This window comes from Crocodylus siamensis, chromosome 3, assembly GCF_052110815.1.
Source record: "Crocodylus siamensis isolate JL-2025a chromosome 3, ASM5211081v1, whole genome shotgun sequence".
NCBI lineage: Eukaryota > Metazoa > Chordata > Crocodylia > Crocodylidae > Crocodylus > Crocodylus siamensis.
The window spans coordinates 131,297,492-131,317,773 of record NC_143397.1 but is presented as its reverse complement, the minus strand read 5'-3'; the positions used below and the strand labels follow the sequence as shown (position 1 = coordinate 131,317,773).

General features: G+C 42.2%; 1 protein-coding gene across 4 annotated transcripts in view; it reads right to left on the bottom strand.

Moving 5' to 3' along the window:
* Positions 1-17,627, bottom strand: part of HIVEP1 (HIVEP zinc finger 1) — a 187,912-nt gene extending 170,285 nt beyond the window's left edge. Inside the window, exons 1-2 of one of the 4 annotated variants that reach the window (XM_090039205.1) lie at positions 16,725-17,627; positions 12,821-12,951 (exon numbers count right to left, since the gene is read on the bottom strand). In XM_090039205.1, the coding sequence (XP_089895331.1) occupies positions 12,821-12,860 (40 nt within the window). In that variant the 5' untranslated portion in view covers positions 12,861-12,951; positions 16,725-17,627. Of the gene's footprint in view, positions 1-12,820; positions 12,952-15,583; positions 15,772-15,862; positions 15,999-16,480; positions 16,594-16,724 lie in introns of those variants that run through there. The other 3 variants (XM_090039206.1, XM_090039203.1, XM_090039204.1) reach the window with 3 other exon arrangements.
* Between the last annotated feature and the right edge of the window lie 2,655 nt (positions 17,628-20,282).

The following is a 20,282-nucleotide window of genomic DNA, read 5'->3' as shown; positions in this document are numbered from 1 at the left end:
AAGATTCAACTTTTACTAGGAGTGCAGATCAAAATTTAAAAATAATAATCAGCCAGCAGTTACATGGCAAGCTCTCTGGGGGCATGGATAATCTTTCTGTTGCAGGCCTATGCTGCACCCAGTGCAAAAAAGGTTCCTGCCCCACAATCAAAACTCTCAGGCACAACAGTAAATAACAAACATGCTCAAATTCAACTGTGATGCTAATCTGAAATGTTGTTTTAAAGGATCGTGAATATTTATAACCCACCCCCCCACACACACAAAGCTGGCAATAAATTATAATTTATTAAATTTGAGGAAAAAGAAATCTATTATGCACTCAAAATGTAGTAATAATTCCTACTATATATCAAAGTTATATCACTGAGTTAGGTCACATCGCTACTGCATTAAATCTCAGAGGAAGGAAGAAAGCAAAATGTATTTGTACAATGGCGCATGCACATGTCCACACTTACAAAACAACCACATTTAATTTTAAAAAATTACATATATACATATACACACAAAGTTATATATGTAGTTGTTATGCAAGTGTGCCCAAGATACCACACTTAGTTAAAAAGAAAGGAGAACATTGTAAAATAAAACTCCGCAGATTTTTGGCTAAGCTAGTTAGTAACGCATCGCCACAGAGAAAGGTACCCCTGAGATTTTATTTCCCAGCAACAAGTAACTGTAATAGTTAAGGAAAACTCATACAGCTCATTATATAGATCAAAAAAGAAATAGAAAGTTATGAAAACACTGTTCTGATAGACTAGCAAATTGCCCATCAAGAATGACTGGGGAGGAGCCCCACACCCAACCCCCCACCCCAACCCCCCCTGCCCAGCCCCATACTATCCCCACCATGCCCCACCACTTTGGGTCTAGCCCAGCTCCCCCCTCCCTCCCCACCACCACTTCAGGTGCAGCCCTGTCCCCGCTCCCCCCACCCCCGCTGCTTCAATCCAGACCCTACCCCACCGCTTCAGTCTGGCCCCACTCTCCCCCTTCCCCCCGCCACTTCAGTCCAACACCACTCTCCCCCCACCATGCTTCAGTCCAACCCTGTTCTCTCCCCCACCACCCCTTTCAGTCTGACCCTGCTTCCTCCCTCCCGCCACTTTGGTCTGACCCTGTTCCCCCCTTGGTCCAACCTCGCTCCTCTCCTTCTCCCCCCACCCAGTCATTTCGGGTCCGGCCCCACCCCCCCCACCACTTTGGGTCCACCTGGACTGCGTCTGCAGGCCTCCCCTCTGTCCCTGCCCACCACCTCCCCCTCCCTGCAGGCTGTCCAAGCTGGACAATGGGGGGTGCCACCACCATGATCCCATTTTGCCTTCAGGCAGGAGGGAAGCCCCACTGCTCGGACAGCCACACACCCCAGCCAATCATTGCCTGCTCTCTCGGCAGCACATGTTCAGTTGGCCAGAAGCATTATGGACAGACAGACAGAGCCTTTTATTATACTGGAATTTTAGAAACATTAACTATGCCTGGTTCTTGTTCTACCTCTTTCTCAGAGGCTGATCCCATTCATGAATGGCATGTGCCCCTGGCGGCTGCAGGGGGGAACAGCTGCGCTGGCAGCAATAAACAGGGAGCTCCCACAGGCACCACCGGCACTGTCAGCAGGGGGGGAAGCGAGCACCAACCACAGGGCGGTGGCCACCCGCAGGTGCCACTGGCAGTGGCGGCAGCCAGGGGCAATCACGCAGGGGGTGCACATGCTGTATGCACCCTCTACATGTCACCCCGATCTCATTCTATTTAAGATGAAACTAAACATTTTCTCAGAGTCCAAAAACTGTAGCAACTAATACGGGGAGCTGTTTTGGAGTTTTGTTTTGTTTGTTGGACAGATGAAACAAAAGCTCCTCTGTGGAAAATACTCTAGGAAAAAAAAAAAAAAAAAAAAGAGGAAAAAATTCTACATACCTTCCTCTGTAGACACATATTACTCCACACTAGACAAGGTCACTGGTAATACTGAACAGGTAGGGGCATAGTTTCAAAATATTTAGAAAACATTGTAACACCATTTTTGGTTTCGTAGAGTAACTGGCTCTGCCACCAGCATTTCTAGAACTTAATGCAACCATCTGACCTCCCTTCCAATTTGATACAGCTCACTAGTTAAGACAACAGTACTCAGCATTAGTGTATACCACTTTCCATACCACCAAAGCCAACCAGAATCAAGAGGGAAACATGCTGTACAGATAGGTCATTCCATGACTACTTCTGGTAGGGCTCATCCAATGTCATATACAACTAAACACACACACACACGTTTTATAGCTGTTGGTAACTATATTATGGATATAGGATAATACCACAACACTAATGTTTCCTCCCCAGATCTTTCACCGTGCAATTTCAGCCCAACAGGCCTGCACTGGACCATACAAAGGTGGAACTGACTACAGTCATGTACTTTTTATGGTAAAAGCTATACTTTTGTTTACAAAAGAATAATGTCTGTCAACTGTTTAAACCACTAGGCATCACTTTTCAAGGAAATAAACATAAAAAATTTGAGCAGCTTGTTAAATCCAGTAATCAGTTATTATTGGAGTATAAAGAGCAGGACTCGAACACACTGCAGCCTGGATTTCCAAATAAACAGTGCTCTTGCATTTAATATTAAAAAAAACACAACTCCACTCTCCATGGCACTGTGCAGTATTATTAACAGACTTCCCTGGTTACATTACTTTCATAAAGAATTACTGAAGTCAACTCATACACTGAGCCAATCATTCCACATGAAATTTAAAGTACATTTAAAATATTTTACAAGACAAAGAGTGTCTCCTACTTGTTTAGCAGTAACCTAAACAAGAGCTTCCCCATTTCCTCCCACAAATGTGTCTGACGATTCCAAATACCTGGCCTGCTCTTACTTTTAAAAACTGGAAATATTCTGAATAATATATTTAAGGAATGAATACAAGAGAAAAATACTGCGTTCTCCCAAGATCAATTTGTTCAGTACTTCAGACTTATTATTCATCCATTTTTTATTTATTAAACCTTGAGATCAACCATCTACAACAGCAGTTCAAATCTTTATTTTCCCTTTTTTTTTTTTTTTTTTAAATATGTAAGAGTCAAAACTCCTCTAAAAGAAATCACCCATATGGGTTTGTTTGGTTTTTGTTGTTGTTGTTTTTAATTACTAGATTAGCAAAACAAGCTCTTTGAAAAAACAACAGCTCTGGAAATTCCCTTTAACATTTCAGAGCAGAAAAATACTTTAAACATTTTTCACATTAGTAAACTCAAAGGAAAATCAAATTCTTTGAACGCTGGAAGAATCTCAAATGAAGGTTACTATGTTTAAAATGTAATAAATATAAAAATGTAGAATGTGAAAAAATATTCATTTATTTAGGCTCTTGACTATATACAACTATGCTGGAAGAAATTTTGTGATGAGTTCAAAGTGGGGCTACTGTTAAATCAAAATGGTTTTAATTTCCCCAGCTAGTGTTTTGTGTGTTATATCAGACAAAAGCTGTATCACAGAGCATACACGAGTATTGCACACATGTATCTGTGGGGAATACTGTATACATACACATATTGTTTTATCATCTAAACAAGGATTTTCCTAACTAATTTTTTTGGGGGTAGGGGTGGAAAAAGCAGCATAAATCTGTGTTCTCAGCACAAGACAATTACATTGCAAATTAACACCTTCTGGGCATCATAATTTTGACATCTAAACTAATTTCTTTTCAGCAGGCAGCACATTAAAAAAAAGTATTAAATGAATAAAGTTTGCAATAGTTAAAAACAAGTCACAAGTTTTTTAAATAATAAAATGGTGCTCAGCAACTGCTGAAGCTAGGTACCACAGAAACTACACAAAATAATACACTAAGCTAGGTGCAAACGGACAGTTCAATAGACTAAGTCTACACTTCATCTGCAAATTTACTCACCTTCATTCAGATCATTGGCTTCACATGTAATAGAAAACTACAAAGCCAACATAAAGTAGGAAAAAAAGACCTTCCGTTAGGGAACAGTTGAGACCACAAACCTTAGCTATTTTTCATAAAGATGTTAAGTACAGACACTCATAATATTCAATAGAGGTTTCCAGGCAGATGTTTTACTCTACTGGGTACTTCGTTATTTACATGATAAATACTAATGGCTACACATTTATAGTGGCTACTTTTCACATAACATTTTTCCCCAAAATACCAACATAATTAGGTCATATATCAACTAGCTGCTAAAATAGAAACTATTTGAATTGTGAGCATAAAAACATCTTTATTAAACTAGCATTTCATCTGTATTATGCTAGACCATTTTCTTTTAAACCTTCTAATAAAAATTTACTGAATTGTCATAAAATGCAAGGCAATGTTTTCTTGGGCACAGAGGCTTAACGAATTAATTTTGATCACAGAGCAAACTCTTTGTTCTAACAGAACTACTGATAGAACTTCTACTGAAATCCTCATTTGTGCTTTCATTTTCTCCAATAACTCTCTTCTGGTTGGCCTCCACAATTCTCAGATCTCCAGATTTCAACATATGCTGAATTCTATCACACTGCTCCTTACATATATAAGCAGCAACCGCTTCTTGACCCTACTCTCAGATAACTTCACATGGTTCAAAAGTACTTCCAAAGCCTCGTTCGCAGCTATTCTTTTTTTCTTCCATGAAGTCATAAAAGTTAGGCCCCAGGTCTTTTAGTTACTGTTACAGTGGTAAATTTGCTCATTTATCCTGAGTTTAAACTGAGAATGAGAAACAAGAGACTTCTTTACAGTCTGGACTACTCGTTTTTTAACCTACATCTCCCCCATAATATTTTAAAGTCTCATTCAAACATCCACCTCCTCCATTGCCTATAAACATTAGATTGTATTAGACTGTATTACATTCTTCTCTTGTTAGTTAGCGCATGCATGTATAATTTATATCCTTCTCTTCTTGTGTCCTTGTGACAGCTTAGCAGAATTTGCAGATTTGCTGGAATCTGACAGGGTTGCGCAGTGAACACTTTTTGCTATGGCCTTAAACTTGCGACTTCTGGGCTGGCAACCATGCACGTTAGTGCCCATGCCACCCTGCCCCCTGCAATTTATATGAATTGCACACACACTCAAAGATAGCACTGTGAGAGCTCTACTCAAAGCTACCCAACCCATTCTACTATAGGTTTTTAATTGCTCATAACTGTCAAGTTTCTAACTGAAATTTTCCATGCTAGGTTTCTACCTGAAGCTGTTATTCTGTTGTTGCATTAAGTTCCAGTTAAAACCTGTGGGGGTTTTTTCCTGAGAATTAAGTTTAGTAAAACAAAGCATCTTCCCCAAAGGTTAAAAATTCTTACAACCACTTAATTAGAAGCTCTAAAGGACTCCACAATTTACAGCAAAACTTGACACACATGAATCAGGAACTGGCTTTTTGCTGGCTCAGCATAAAATGTGCTTTAACTTAACCTGGCCCCAGGAAAAACAAAAAACAACAACAACAACTTTCCACCCCCACAAAAACTGTAGCTTGCACGTGCTCAGGAGAAAGACCTTATTAGCCAAAAAAAGCCTCTTTCTGAGCATGCTACACGCAACTTCCACATGCAGAAGTGCAAGGGCTAGACCAGGATTTTCCCATCAATTTCTCCTTGGTAGTGCATGATCATTCCACAGTGCCAATCAAAAGAATTAAGATCAGGCAAACTGTCTCCTCTGTTCAAGGTTCTCAGCCAGAAGGAAGCTTCTGACTTCACGCAGAGTGGTTAGGAACAGGGGGAAGAGATAGGGCAAGGAAGGATACAGGAGCCAGGGTTCATGCATGTGGAGCGAGAGGAGGAGAGACATAGTCAGGCACTGGAATAGGCAGAAGGCTTTAAAACAAATCAAAACACTCATCTAAAAAACCGGGAACTAAACTAGGTTTCCCTAATTTAAACACTGAAAACAAATAACTAGCTGTTAAGCTCACCAACAAGAAACAAGGTCTCATCCCTCTCTAGCTGTTCCTTCAGATAGAAGCCTGTGCTATACATTTCTAGCAATCCCAATGTGAATAACACTTCAGGGAACAGTCTGGTTCAACATAGCAGAACGGCTTGTTTTTCCATTTCCTTTTTTAAAGGCTATGATACTGCAATCTTAATACTTTCAATGTATTGCTCACATAAGGTAGAGCACTCAAACATTAGTGAATGCCAAAATTAAAGTTGTTTATGCAAATGAATTTGATACACAGGATGATCTGCGCTCCAAGCCTTATTTATAGCACATCCTATGCTGAATGAAAAAGTTATTAATTTTTTCATCAATGGTACACGGTGCTTTCACTGTAGTACCTGAGTTCTTCACAAACATTACTGAATTTGTCTTCATAAGCCCCCAATGAGCTGATGTGCAACTGTCATCTGTGCTTTAGAGAGGGGCAAGTAAGGCACAGAGATTACAAAACTGTTAAGTGTTAACTAGTTATGGCTCCCCAGTCTGAGTCCCCTAAGGCTGGATTTTTCAGAATATTTAGTAAATCTATTCTATTTTGTGCCCAAATCATAATTCCAATTGATCAGCTACACTTGGGATAACTTCAGACTTCTCCACAGCATCTCAGCTGGAGTACATGAACAAATGAGAAACACAATTAATGGCCTACTATGAAAAGTTTGGTCCAAGAGACTTGCTCAGCATCACAAGGAAACTCAAGAGGCAGAAGGAAGAAATCAAATCTTTAGGCCAGCATTCAACTGCTTTAACCACAAGGCCATCCACTTCCCTCATACAGTCCCCTGACAATTCCCTATGTAATTTCCCACTTCTGAAACCACTGATGCAGAAGTCAAACACAAGGCAGTCTGATTCACTAGGCAAAGGTTACATTTTAGAAGTAGCATCCATCTCAAGCAAGGAATGAGACAGGATTTGGTGGAAAGATGTTTATAATGTCATGAACACAAGCCATCCTAATGCATACATACAGGGGACACACATTAAGGCTTTAATTCTAGCATATCTCATTTTTCAAAATACAAAATAACATTGTGCTTTTTTAACAGGTTTTCATAGGCAATTGGACACATTTTCATTACAGTAGTGAATGGAGACCCCAATCAAACTCAGCCCCATTGTGTTAGGGGCTGTACTTATACAAAGTATGAAATTATGCTTGCCTCAAAGATCTTAACAATCTACAAAGAAAAGACAAATACAAAGTGGAAAAAATTAAGCATCATCATGCCCACACTCCAGATAATAGAGAAAGACAGCTATTAACTCATTAATTTCAGTCTTTCATAGATCACAAAACTAAACATAACTCTCCTGGGCCTCAGGTCTGTACCATAACCACTAGATCATCTGTTCCCTGATTCCATAGAGTTTTTTATCATAACTAGTACCGAAGGTTAAAACATAACCTAAGGTGTTAAAAACCTCAAATATTGTATAATTTATGGACACTTAAATCACAAAGAACAGTCTTCTGGCTAAGCACAAGACCAGAGATCAGTGGCTTAGAGTTCTATTGTTGGCTCTGCCATAGGCATGCACAAGAGAGAAGAAAGTCAGTTCATGCTCTCTGCCTTACTGTTCTCAGAAATGCTCTCCTACCTCTCACTTACGCACAAGTACAGTGTAGGGCTAAAATATAATTAATGTACCCAAACTCTAGAAAAAGCACCTCAAAAATACTTTTAAACAAAATGATATGTATGCGACAGTAAAAGTAGCAAGATGCAGAAGCCAAACATGATTCATTCCCCCACCCACAAATACAAATATAGAATATTTTAATGATTTATTCTTAACTAAAAATATGTATGAAGCACTTGATTGAAACATACCATTACTTGAGCTTTGCAAGCCTGGCACAGTAGCTGATTTGCATGCTACAAAAAGTTTCTAATTTCAATCTTTCTAAAAGAACCTCCACTAAATTACAGTTTCATGACTTAACAGAACACATGTTCAACTCTCCTGAGGTCAAAGGAAAAACCAGCTTTCCGGTAAACTTCTGTTTACTATTTAGATTACAGCATAACATATCCAGCTTCCAATTACAGTCACATTTCAAATGCAAACTTAAAACTTCAATTGGGAGTTGAACTTCACAGGCAGAATAGTCATTTGCTTCAACTGGAAAATATTTGACTGTGCAGACACAGCATTAACAATACTTAAAATTCATACTTTTAAAAAAATTAAGAAGCTAATTCATATTTCTAGAACTGAACAGTGTTTTAACATCTTGTTATATATTTGTACGCTGCCTGGTCCACAAATGCAGGGCACAATGAGCTGTACGTTTTTAAAAGCCATTAATGACAAAACTAAGCAAGCAAAAAACAAAGACCGTTTTCATTGTAGATCATCACAGCCCTGTGACTGCAAAACCAAGTGCAATCAAATACTGTTAAAAGTGAGTGGAACCACACTTCTGGGAATATATTACTGCTTCTGTAAAATGTTTTTTATATCTGTGTAACAACTGGCTAACCTCGTCTGCCCCATGTAAATATACAGGGTAAACTCATATAAAGTAGTTCTTTCTAACTTAACTGAATAAAACACCAGTGTGAATTAAACTACAATCATGGTGATGGTAGCAAAGACCGAACAAGACAGACAATGGGGCTGTTCAGATGCCCAGAAATTACAGTATACCACCTAATGATTTTCACTTTTTTCCTGTTTTGTTAAAGAGGAAAACATGCTGTTTTCTCCAATACACTTGCTTAGTGCACTGATGTTTCTTGGTCTGAGGCATAATATCCCACTGGACCATTCATCAGGCTAAAAAGGTGCTGAAAAAATTGTTTGTGAATTGTTCCTCTAGTTTATCCAACAGGAACCTAGGTTACTTGGGTTTAATTCAAGGCCTGCCTTTGGAATTTATTTTGTTAGGCATCATATATTTTTGGTAGTGTACATATCCAAGCCATGCCATTCAGAGATGCAAGAACACATAATTTGTCTCAACTTCATTCACTTATCTCCAGTGCTGAATATATCAGCAACAGTTAGCCAGACCAGAGCTTAGGTCTGAAAATACTTCAGACCTCTGACTAAAACATTGAGAAATAGTAGTAATATTTTTCACATTTGAATATATCCTAAACAGACTCATGAAGAACAAAATTAATGTTCTGAAATTAAATGACAAAAACAAGCACATTGTAGCAGATGCCTTACTAAAACTGTTTGGGTATAACAAAGCCATCACCATTAAAACAAACAGAGTTATGCCAATGCTGTATAATCATGAAGATAACTATATGATCTCATTCTTGTTAAATAACTTAGTCATTCACATCACATATACACCTTTTTCCTCAAAATTAGTGACTGAAAATTAGGGAAAGTGTTTTACACAAGGAGCTAATTCTGGACAGTTTGTTTAAAAAAACTAAGGACTAAAAGGTCCTTTTTTCCTTTGTTTTGAGAAGGCAGAACAAGATGTGCATCTTGTTTAGGGTTGTGTGGTATGTGAATGAGTGCAGTATTTTTCATGTCCTGTCCTCTTGCTATATTTTTCTGGTTCTATAAAACCAAACCAGTAACATACTATACTGATGCATCTATAAATAAAAAAAGGAATGCCAAAAAAGAGAGAAGAAAGTCTCCTCACAAAACAAAAAACAAAACAATACAAAGAAACCTATGCTTCAACACAGGGTGCTGTAGAGTCTCTGCTAGTCTGCAAATGGCTGCCCACTACCTCAAAAATACTAAATTAGTAAAATGAAAGTGACCTCAACATAAAAAAAAACTATAGGGTGTTTCACCAACTACCTCGATTTTAAATAATATAAATGCATACCATGTCACTTCCTCAACATTATAATCAACCAACTTTTTAAAAACATGTAAAACGTTAACTCAAGATATGAAAAGTCCAGTATTAAAGATCTGAAAATACTCCTCTTTTTTTTAAAAAAACTAAGCAACAGAAATGCTATATTCTTGCATGTGATTGCTCACTCCCCAAGCTGGCTTGGTGTGCGAGTTCAATAACAGGAATACGCTTGATGCATTGAAAAAAAAACAGTATCAAGAGCTGTCCAGTGGTGATCCTTCTAACTAGTTAAATATTGTTCAACTGAAGAAGTCCAGTTAGAGCTAAAAGACAGATGGCTGCTGTGAGGCATGCAGATCACAAAGCTGAAATAGAGAAGTGAGTAATCAAATATGGCACTTGTGTATTCTTTAGAGCACTGGTTCCCAACCTTTTAGATTCGAGGCACCACTAGTACACCCAAGGCACTGCTAGATGGAGTCAAGGTGCTCCTCAGAAAATGCCAGCTCTTAATTTTCACACTTATATTGATGACAGAAAAATAATAAGGCAGTTTCTCTGCTGCAAAGAATTTAGAAAGGCCACAAATATGGATTTCTATTTAAAATCTCTAAGTTTACTCTGTGAATCATGTTTCAGTGCTAACGCTGTATGGCACCCATGAAAGGATCTCAAGGCAGCCCAGGGCACCATGGTAGCATGGAAGAGATTCCCTGATTCAGAGGCTCAGTGATGTAATATAACTGTTGCTATGAGCAATTTAAAGAACATGCCTGGCATTCTCCCTACAACACGGTAAAGATAGCTTAATATTATGTCCTTCAATAAAAGTGTGATTATTAAATAGTTATGAAGTTTAACCTTGCAGTCCATAAACTTCTTTTTCCAGTTTTAATCATTAACTGGACTAATTACCATGGGTTATTACACAGCGACTCCTTTTAGAGGCTCTCCTGAAGAAACAAGAGTTTCTAAACTTTAATTTGACCAAAAAATTAAATATATGAGAACAAACTTTTGGAAAAACAGTACAAAAAGTTTCTCCTTTCTAAAATTCCAATGGATATTTTTAAAGGAGGCATTTCCTGCAAATACTTGCAAAAACTAAACTTTTTTTTTTAAAAAAAAAAATCTAACAATTTACACTTTTATCTTTGTTTTCTTTGTTACCTGGGTAGAAAAAAAGAAAAAGCTGACCTTGAATAATAAAGGTGGACTAAACTAAGTTTCCTTCACTTCTAATAACCCAAGACGACATAGGTACATATACTTATTAATACAGTACGTACTATAAATTTCAACCTAAGTTCTAAAAGAATGCTGGACTTCTTTTACACTTTGTATATTCCTTAGCTTGATTTATTGAGAGACTCAGTTACTTACAGAAGACTAGAAACTTTGATAATAATGGCTATTACAAGGGGAAGTAATAGCTACTTGAATGGGGAACACCACAACACAAAGGTTTCAATTCCTTTCCAATGCATTGCTTGCACTCTTCCAAGTTTAATTTGCTTTTTCCTTTTAAACGCATTTACTTAAATGAATACCATGTTACTCAAAAAAACTATATAAGGAGCCATTTTCTACCCTTGCAATTGTACTAAACTTATTAAGAATCATTTGATAAGTCACTAAGATTAAGTATTTAATTGAAAAACATTTACTCCAGCTATGAGTAATTCAGCCTTTTGACTCTGATCAAGTGCACAAAAAAGACTCGAAAAAACAAGAAAACACAGTCGAATGTGGTAACCTTCAGTTTTAAAAGCAGTGAAACCACCACCATCATCTTGAAATGGTGCTGAATACCCTTCACATCTGCCCTTTTTAAAGATTAGCGTTGTAGGTTTAAACAAAACACATTAGATACAGTGGGCTACTTCATAAATAACACTGATATGGTAAATCAGCAAGAGAGATTCTTAGTCCCATTGGTCACAAAGCCTTCATGCATAAATGTTACTATGAAATGAATTAATGTATAAACACACACACCATCTCTAAACCCAAACCCTTTAAACACAAATCTGACTAATTGGCATAGGATGCTTAGTATGCCCCCACTTCAGGGTTTTTTTCAGTCTTTTCCTGCTAAAGGGACATCATGAACTTTAATCCCCCCCCACCTGATTTTTAAGAGTAGTTGAAAGCAGTATGAAGTACTTTATCTGCCCTTGAATTTCTATGCCAGTATTTTTGGTTTTATCATCAGTTTTAATATGTTGTGAAAAAACACAAAATATAGGGTACAGTTACATACAAGAAACGAGCATATTTCAAGCAAAGTGTAAGTCCTCCTGAGCTGACCTTTAAAGCCAGCTACTTTCCTCTCTTTTAATACCGCCTCAAAAGCAACTTCTGAGATTAATTATGCATTTAAGGCTCCAATCTGACAAGCTGGGCAGACCCCTAGGCCCACATACAGCCCTGTTAACCTTAGTGCAACTGAATTCAAAGGAAGACCACTGAGCATGAGCTAACCACACCGGGGCCCAAAGTCATCCACATATTTATTTCATTTATTGAGCAAATTAATAACTTATCTGTGTAGACGCTTGGACCCAAGACCCCAAAACAGGGGATTACTGCAAGGGAGTGGGTGACAGGGATGATAAATACTGAAGAATGTGCAGGAGAGGAGAATTTACTTCATTTAACTTGAAAGAAAATTACTAAGCTAATATCTATTAAGACAAGTACCTGTCACCACCCTGATCATGTTGCTTATATGTTACATCCTTTCTTCCACTCCCTTGTCTCTGTATTTTTAGATTAAAAACTTTCTGGCGCATAGAACCACTCCTTCCATTGTTTTCACAGTGTTCTGCCTCTATCAAGCACTTCCACAAACAGTCTACCCAAAGCATAAACTACAACAATTTCTTGCAGTTACAGCTTTCTGATGGATTACTCCCAAAGCTAGCAAATAAAACAATTTCTGACAGTAACTTTGAAAAATAAATTGATAATTCAAAACCAATCTAACGCCAGTTCCAAATTTTCTGGGAACAGAGTTTTCTTAAGAGCTTCTTACCCCTCAGATTTCTGGGATGTATTTGTTTTGTCCTAGGCATTTTCCTCTAATTTTGTAGACCACCTTCTCCTCTCAGAAATGTGAAGCAAGCAGTACCATAAATCTTCTCAGGAAATCAATTAATCCATGTGCTAAAATAAATAAATAAATAAATTTTTTAAGATAAAAGTTGAAACATACAGTGTTAATATGGAAATACTCATCCCAACATTTTTAAACCTAAACTGTTACACAAAATAATCATGTATAATTAAATCTATTCCACTGTTCTTTCAGTCCCCCAAACACCTCATTTTAATCTTGTAGATAGGAAAAATAAGACAAGTTGTGCTCAAGGTTACTCAGGATGTCACCGCCAAGCTGAGAAATGACAATTCTCCCATTTATCAGTTCCTTCAAAATATCACATCCTGTGTTGTACTTGTCACTTGCAACTGTCTCCCTCTTCCCACCTGCCTCCCCTACCAAAAACCCCTTCACTCAACTCAGTCTCAGGAATGAACTTTCAGTTACGAGGAAGGGAGGTGGTCAGAAAGGGCATAAGCCTACCCTCTCCACCTCCACAGTTCCCTCAGCAGGAGCCTGCAGCAGTGACAAAGTACAGCAGGATTCTGCTGATGGCTTTGCTTCAAACTTTACCATAAGACAAATGAATTGGGTCCCAAACTGGTACTTTCTTGCACATAGGCAGTATTCCTGCTGTGACAGAACCCTGCCTTTTGTGCAACAGTCCATCCACACGCAAGAAACAACATTACCATTACCAAATACGAACAACTAATGTGAACTGGAACCCTTTTAATATCCTGCAAAGTTTTCCATATATTTAAAATGACATGGTTCAGTGGAGTGCCAAGATCCAGATTTTCTTTCCAAGTTTCGTTAAGAGAAAAAAAAGAAATTGAAGACTAGAGAAACACTCTCACAGTTTAATGATATGAATGTGTTTGGATTCTTACAACTCCCTGTGCTGTTTACAAATAGTATCCTGCAGTCTCTTGGGAACTGAAAAGTGAAACTGACTCCTATAAGCCCGATCTTTGTACTGAAAAGAATGAAAAACTACACAAGTGGTGAGTTAGTATTAAAACCAGGCTTAACCTGAGATACAAGGAGTAAATATAGATAAGCATGACTTGTCAGCTTCCCTTTAATTGGTGTAATTAGCAAGAGAGCTGCTCCAAATGAAAAGGGGAAAAATCAAGCATATGCAGGCACGTAGAATCTTTATCATTCAAGGTATTACAAATAATGCATTTGATTTCCAATTGATTTTTTAAGGACATCATCAATTTGCATTACTGCAAATCAATAAACCAGTTTACAAGAGTTTGTTACCCACACCTGCCCCTGCAGCCTGCAAGTTGCTGTACATTTACAATGCCAGGTTGCCATTCCTTTTAAAAGGTTCCTCATGGTTGTTTTTGTGTGAAGGAAAGAACTGGCTATAGAAACAAAAACTGGACTGGACTGTCCCATTTCCTAAGAGTTATGATAATAAAGTACCAGATAAAAGCAACTACATCCAGTAGTGTGATTGAGGGGGAGGTGGAAAAATCACGCTTCGAAAAGCTAAGTGACATGGAATGCAATACCAGTGGCCAAAAAGGTCAGCCTTCAGTATGGGGTGTTGGTGTCTGAAAGGTTGCAAAGAACTTTTTTCCAACTACTTTGCTAGTCTCATAAAAGACATTGTATCTCCCTTTTTTTGGGGGGGGGCCCATGGTATCTCTTATTGGACCAACTGTATAGCTGGGCCCAGCCACCATGCATGGAAGAGCACTTAGCCTCAGAAAGCTCCTCTAACTTTATCCCACATATACAGTTAGTCCAATAAAAAGTATCACCTCCCTGCTAAACAGGTTCAAGGCAGGCCAAGGCCCCTATGCAGCCAACCATCACTGCTGGGGCCTCAGCGCTGAACCAACCTGCGCTTGTGGAGAGATACAAACAATGCCGCCCTTCCCTAGGAGCATCCCCTCTACAGGCTAAGAGGTGGATTAATAACTTTGAACCCAGTTGAGGAGGAGGCTATTGCTTGGCTTTACAGATCTGCATTTGCTAAATAAATAAATATTCATTATTTATTTATTTAGCATTTGCTAAATATCTAACCCCCACAATATCTAGCCATGGCAGCAGGATCCCTGGACCATCCCAGCAAGGCACCCCTGCAAGGAACCCTACTTCTTCTAAGTGCCAAGCCTCCCTCTGGCCCTCTGTTAAGCTCCTGCCAAAGGCTTCATCTGCCCACTTCTGTCACCGCCCCCATGGGAGCACCTCCATTGCACAAAAAACAAACAACGAATTTTGAAACACCCTCTTCAAACAGAGGCTGGGATCCCTCGGGCAGGGGGCACCACTCAGAGGCCGGGGACGCCCCTTGGCTCCTCCCGCGAGGCGGTCGGGACCCGCTCCCCCAGGCCCGTCCCGCCGCCTCCTGCCCCACCCGCGCCGCGGCCCGGCGGCAGCAGCTGCCCCAGGAGCGTGAGAGGCCGGGGGGACGTGAGAGGGCTCCTTCCCTCCGAGGGCTCCGGGCCAGGGGGTTGCTGGGCTCGGGTAGTGGAGCCGAGCAAAGCTGCGAAGGGAAAACCAGCTGCGAATGGGGCCCGGGAGGAGGAGCCGGGAAAACCCCTCCGCAGCGCCGCGCCGAACAAAGCGCCGCGCCCCCGGCGGCGGCCGCCCCTCCCCCACCCCCGGGGGCGGCCCAGGCAGCGCGGGGGGAAAGGGGGACGGGGCAACTGCCCCCCGCCCGCTGCAAACCTGCTGCGGCTGATGGCGGCAGCCGGGAACCGCGGCGACCCCGACCCCTGCGCGGCGGCGCCTCCTCCCCGCCCCGGCAGCGCCGAGCGCCACCATGACCCGGCCCGGGCTGCCCCGGCCCCGCCCCCGCCATGCCGGGGGGGAGGGGCGGGGAGGACACGTCTGTGCGCAGGGAGCTCCCCCCGCGGAGGGGGCGGAGCCGCGGGGACCCCCCGCGCGGAGCGGCAGTTGGGGGGGGAGCGCGGCAGTTCCGAGGGGGGCGGGGCAGGAGGGGTTTACCTTCTCACTTTCTATTGCAGGAAGCGGGCCGGGGCAGTGACGTCATCGGGTCTCCCGGCCCCGCCCCCTTCCCTCGCCTGGCGGGGCGGGGGCACGGGGTCACCGCGGGGGGAGGGGTCACCGAGGGGGTTCCCTCGCGGGCTGGAGCGCGCAGCCTCGCTCCAAGCAGGCATTTAAACCAAAAAAAAAAAATCAAATAAAATAAACTAAAATTTTAAAGTCCCTTCCCTCTTCCCCCCCACAACAACCACCGCCTCCTGCCCCTCCCCCCGGGGGGTCCTGTCAGTGCGGGTGTCCACGTCACGTCAGCCCCCGGCCCTGCCCCTGAGCCGGGCTGGGACCGTGTGAGGGGCGGGGGAGCCCCCGGGAAGCGGTAGTAGGAGCCCCCGAGCCGGCGCTGCTCCCCCGTCCCCCCGGGCCTGAAGGCAGAGACAAAGGGCAAAAAACAAGTGCGGCGGAGCCGGGCCGGGCGCGCAGCTGTAAGTCCCTGCGCTGCGCCCTGCCCCCGGCGGCTGGTATCCCGGAGCGCCGGGCCCGCCGGCTGCGCTTCGCGCTCCCCCCTGCAGCGGCCCGTCTCCTTGCACGCGCGCACACACACACACACACACACACACGCACTGCCATGCGTGCACAGCGCCGAGGCTGCTGCTGCTGACGCGGAGATCCCGGAGGTTCCTGCGCGCTGCCGCTGGCAGGTCACACGCGCCGCGTCCTCCTTCCCCTGCTCTCGCGCTGGGTTTTCCCAGCCGCTCCCAGTCGCGCTCAGTCCCCTCCCCCTCGCCCCGCGGGGGGCCACACCGACCCCCGACCCCTCCCCCACCGGCCAAAAAAAACCACACGAAGATCAAAAGCAGCAGCTCACCCCGCGCGGCGCCAACTCCTTTCCCAGCTTTAACTTTTCATCTCCGGGCGACGGGCGCCGAAAGCAAAACCCCTCCACTCTTGGAAGTGGGCGTGAGAGGAAATACGAGGAGGAGGCGCCTAATGCTCTCCGCAGCTGCTCCCCTTTTTTGGCCCTTGCCTCCTGCTGCTGCTGCTGCTGCTGGGGTTTTGCTGCTTCTCAGGCGTGCCGCGGTGATTGGTTTCCAACATCAGCTGTTTCGTTCTGTTTTGCGTGCGGGTCATCGTGAATGGGGAAGCGGGTGGCGAGGGATCCCTGCTTCCTTTTCTCGCACACGCCTTTGCCTCGGCTTTGTTTTGTTTTGTTAAGAAGCAAGGCACGTCGTTTTTTACTGCTACGTAAGGTCCCCTCCCAGCTGGATCTTTGCAGCTTGGGTTACCCTTCAGGAGGCATCTGAATGCGTACACGTGTGCCTTTGTGCCTTTGCTGTTTTGCGGGTAGCTCTGTTGGGCTAAGGACACGGGCAGCACCAGCCCCAGGGTGAACTTTTAGTATCGGGGCTACATCCACCAAAGAGAATGATAAGAATAAATCGGACAATGGAGAAACAAATTACCACTTTCAGGCCCCCTTTCTGTCCGGGCCCTGGGCAGCTGCCCCGTTTGCCCATGCCTGTGTCCAGGTCTGGACCTATGTAGGCAAGGGAGACCCAGGTGCAGGGGGGGCTGGGCCCAGTGATCTGTAAGGTCCCTTCCAACCCCTAACACCTATGAAACTATGTGATCTCTTTTATTAGACCAGGGAAGCAGTTGGAAAAGCTGTTCTTTGCAAGCTTTCAGGTAGATGCAATCTCTTCTATTAGACCAACTAAATAGTTGGGAAAATTGCTCTTTGCAAGCTTTCGGGTACAAATGCCCTTCTTCAGGTGCCCCTCCCTCTGCCTGAAAAAGGGTGCTTGTGCCTGATAGCTTGCAAAGAAGAAATTTTCCAACTATTTAGTTGGTCAAACGAAAGATATCACATTTACCCAAAGAACCTTGTCTTTACAGAACAAACCCACCTGAATGATCTCTAATGACAGTTTGCATGACTTAAGTGTTTCCTTGGGCAGGGTGTGAATAAAGGGGGAGCTCAGGGGGGCTGAGCCCCCCCCATAAGAGATTTGAGCCCCCCATAAGAACTCCCTATAGGAATTGAAAATCATAACGTGGGGGTCTCTAATCAGATTGCTCCTTCACTTAGGTGGAATGTTAATTAATGAACCCATTTAATTTTTAATTTTTTTTGCAGACCCCCAAACAAAAGTCAAAGTCTAATTCAAACCCTGCCCTTGGGCTCCAATCTGTGTGTACCCCTTGCACATCTTTAAAAGGCAGATGTGCTATTGAACAATAACAAAAATAACTTTAAAAAAATGTTCCCTCTTAGCCCTGACTATATATGGCACACTTGCTTAACCAAATCTCAATTTCACAAGCACATATGATATCATGAAGTTCTGCGTGTTTACAAGATTATGATTTTGGTTCTATCTACAGACAAAATGATTTTTTCCGACTGGTGCCAGCTGGAATGTGTGGAGCTTAACAATGCACTTGCCTGTGGTGAATAAAAACCTGTTCTGGTGACTGCAGGGCCTAAGTCATCGCTATTTTGAAGAACTTCTGCTTTTGTAAAAGCAAAACTTTATTGAATACCCTTATAATAAATTTCAAGTATGAACCAATACAGTGATATATACTCCTGAGTCTGCAGACAGCTCTAGTGTCTCTGTCCTGCTCCTAGCTTATATAAACAACAGAGTAAAGCACAAGGCTGTTTCATTACCGCTACTCCAAGCCTCACATTGCTAAGGCACATTGATGAGCATGTGTCACAGTCATGCCTCAGCTTCACATTATTGGTGAAGCTATCTTTATCATATGCAGTAGAAGCAACAGAACTTGTCACAAGGGAAGGAGGAAAAAAAAATACCCAACTTCTTATAATCTAGCTCCATTTTCTGCCTGGAGGTCAGGGTGGGATTTGGAATTTTATCATATACCTATATTAAAAGACTAATTACAAGTGGCAAACTGTGTCCTGGTGCAACACACTGAGGAGACTCAAATACATTTCCCATCAGATAGAAGCAAAGTGAGATTTTTTTGCAGGGATTTGCCTCTAGACCTTGCTGGTAAGATCCCTTCTCATCTTTCGTATCCATTCTTAGCTAGATTTAGTTCTTTGGAACAGGGGCAGCCAACCTGTGGTACGCACACCACAAATGGAATGAATAGCGTCTGTGCCGCACATGTCAGATCAGCAAGGTGACAGCCAGCACAGTAGCAGATAGGGCAGGGAGCAAAGAGGAGAGCAGCAGATTGGGCAGGGAGCACTGGACAGGAAGCAGAAAGCAGCCTAGCTGATCAAGTAGGGGAAAGGGGTTCAGTATAGCACTCATGGAGGGTGTAGGGCTAATTCATGGCACACTCACCAAAACGGTTGACCCCCACAGCTCTAGAATACAGGGGGTTAGTGTGGCACACCTGACAGAACTGGAAGGACTGGATGTCAGATTTATTCTTCGGTCTGTTATTGACTACCTGTGTGGTCTTTGCCAAGGCGCTACCTCTCTTTCTGTCTCAGTTGCTACCAGTAAAATCAAACCAATATATACAATCACCTGGGAAGGCATTTTGAGATGCAAGGAACAGTGCTCTATATGGTTATTATTAGCAGGTGTCTAAGTACTCTCCCAACCCTGAGAAGGAAAGATATTAAAAAAAAAAAAAGAAGCAGTGACATTTAAATTTTTTATTAATTGAAATGCACACTGCAGTCTCTTTCATCACAAAATTAAGATATTTTTAAAACTACATCTAATATTAATCCCATCTAAGAGAATCTCCTTTCAGATGAACCTACGTGTGAGTGGTGAACAGACTTTTAAAGCACAAATCTCTTGAACGTTTGCAGTACTTTCCAAAGGGACTCCAGTTTCAGAATTATCTACAAACACACACTAAATTTATGCTTTAAAATAGATGTTTTTGCATAGCGGCACACATTTAAAGCTGTTCTTCCTTCTGCCAAACAGATACATAAAATAGAAGTAGGAAAAGTCAGGACGCAGGAGGGGGTCTTTAAATCATTCAGTATTTACCACACTGTAGTAAAACTCACTGTACGGGATTTGACTTTACCACAGCTCTTAGATACCATAAATCATTGTGGTAAACGTGGGCACTGTGGTTAATCTGGGCAGCAAATACGGATTTCTTTTTGTATTGTCCACCGCACCATGACCTGCAGCTGAGAAAAGCTTAGGCTGATTATTAGAGGTGGTTGAAAGTTTTGAGGGAAATTCTGAAGTTCTGAAAAAATAATAATTTCAGAACCAGGGTACAAAGTCCTAAATGTCCTGCAGGAAAGAAATACTGTAAATATTTTGTACTGATATAATGAAAACATTTTCAACAAAATTATGGAACAGGATCTGAGGCTCCTGGCTCAGCTGTACCTCCCAAGTTTCCAGATTCTTACTCTGCATCAGAGATCCTGGAAGCCTGGAGATCCCACAGCTGACAAGGAGCTTGG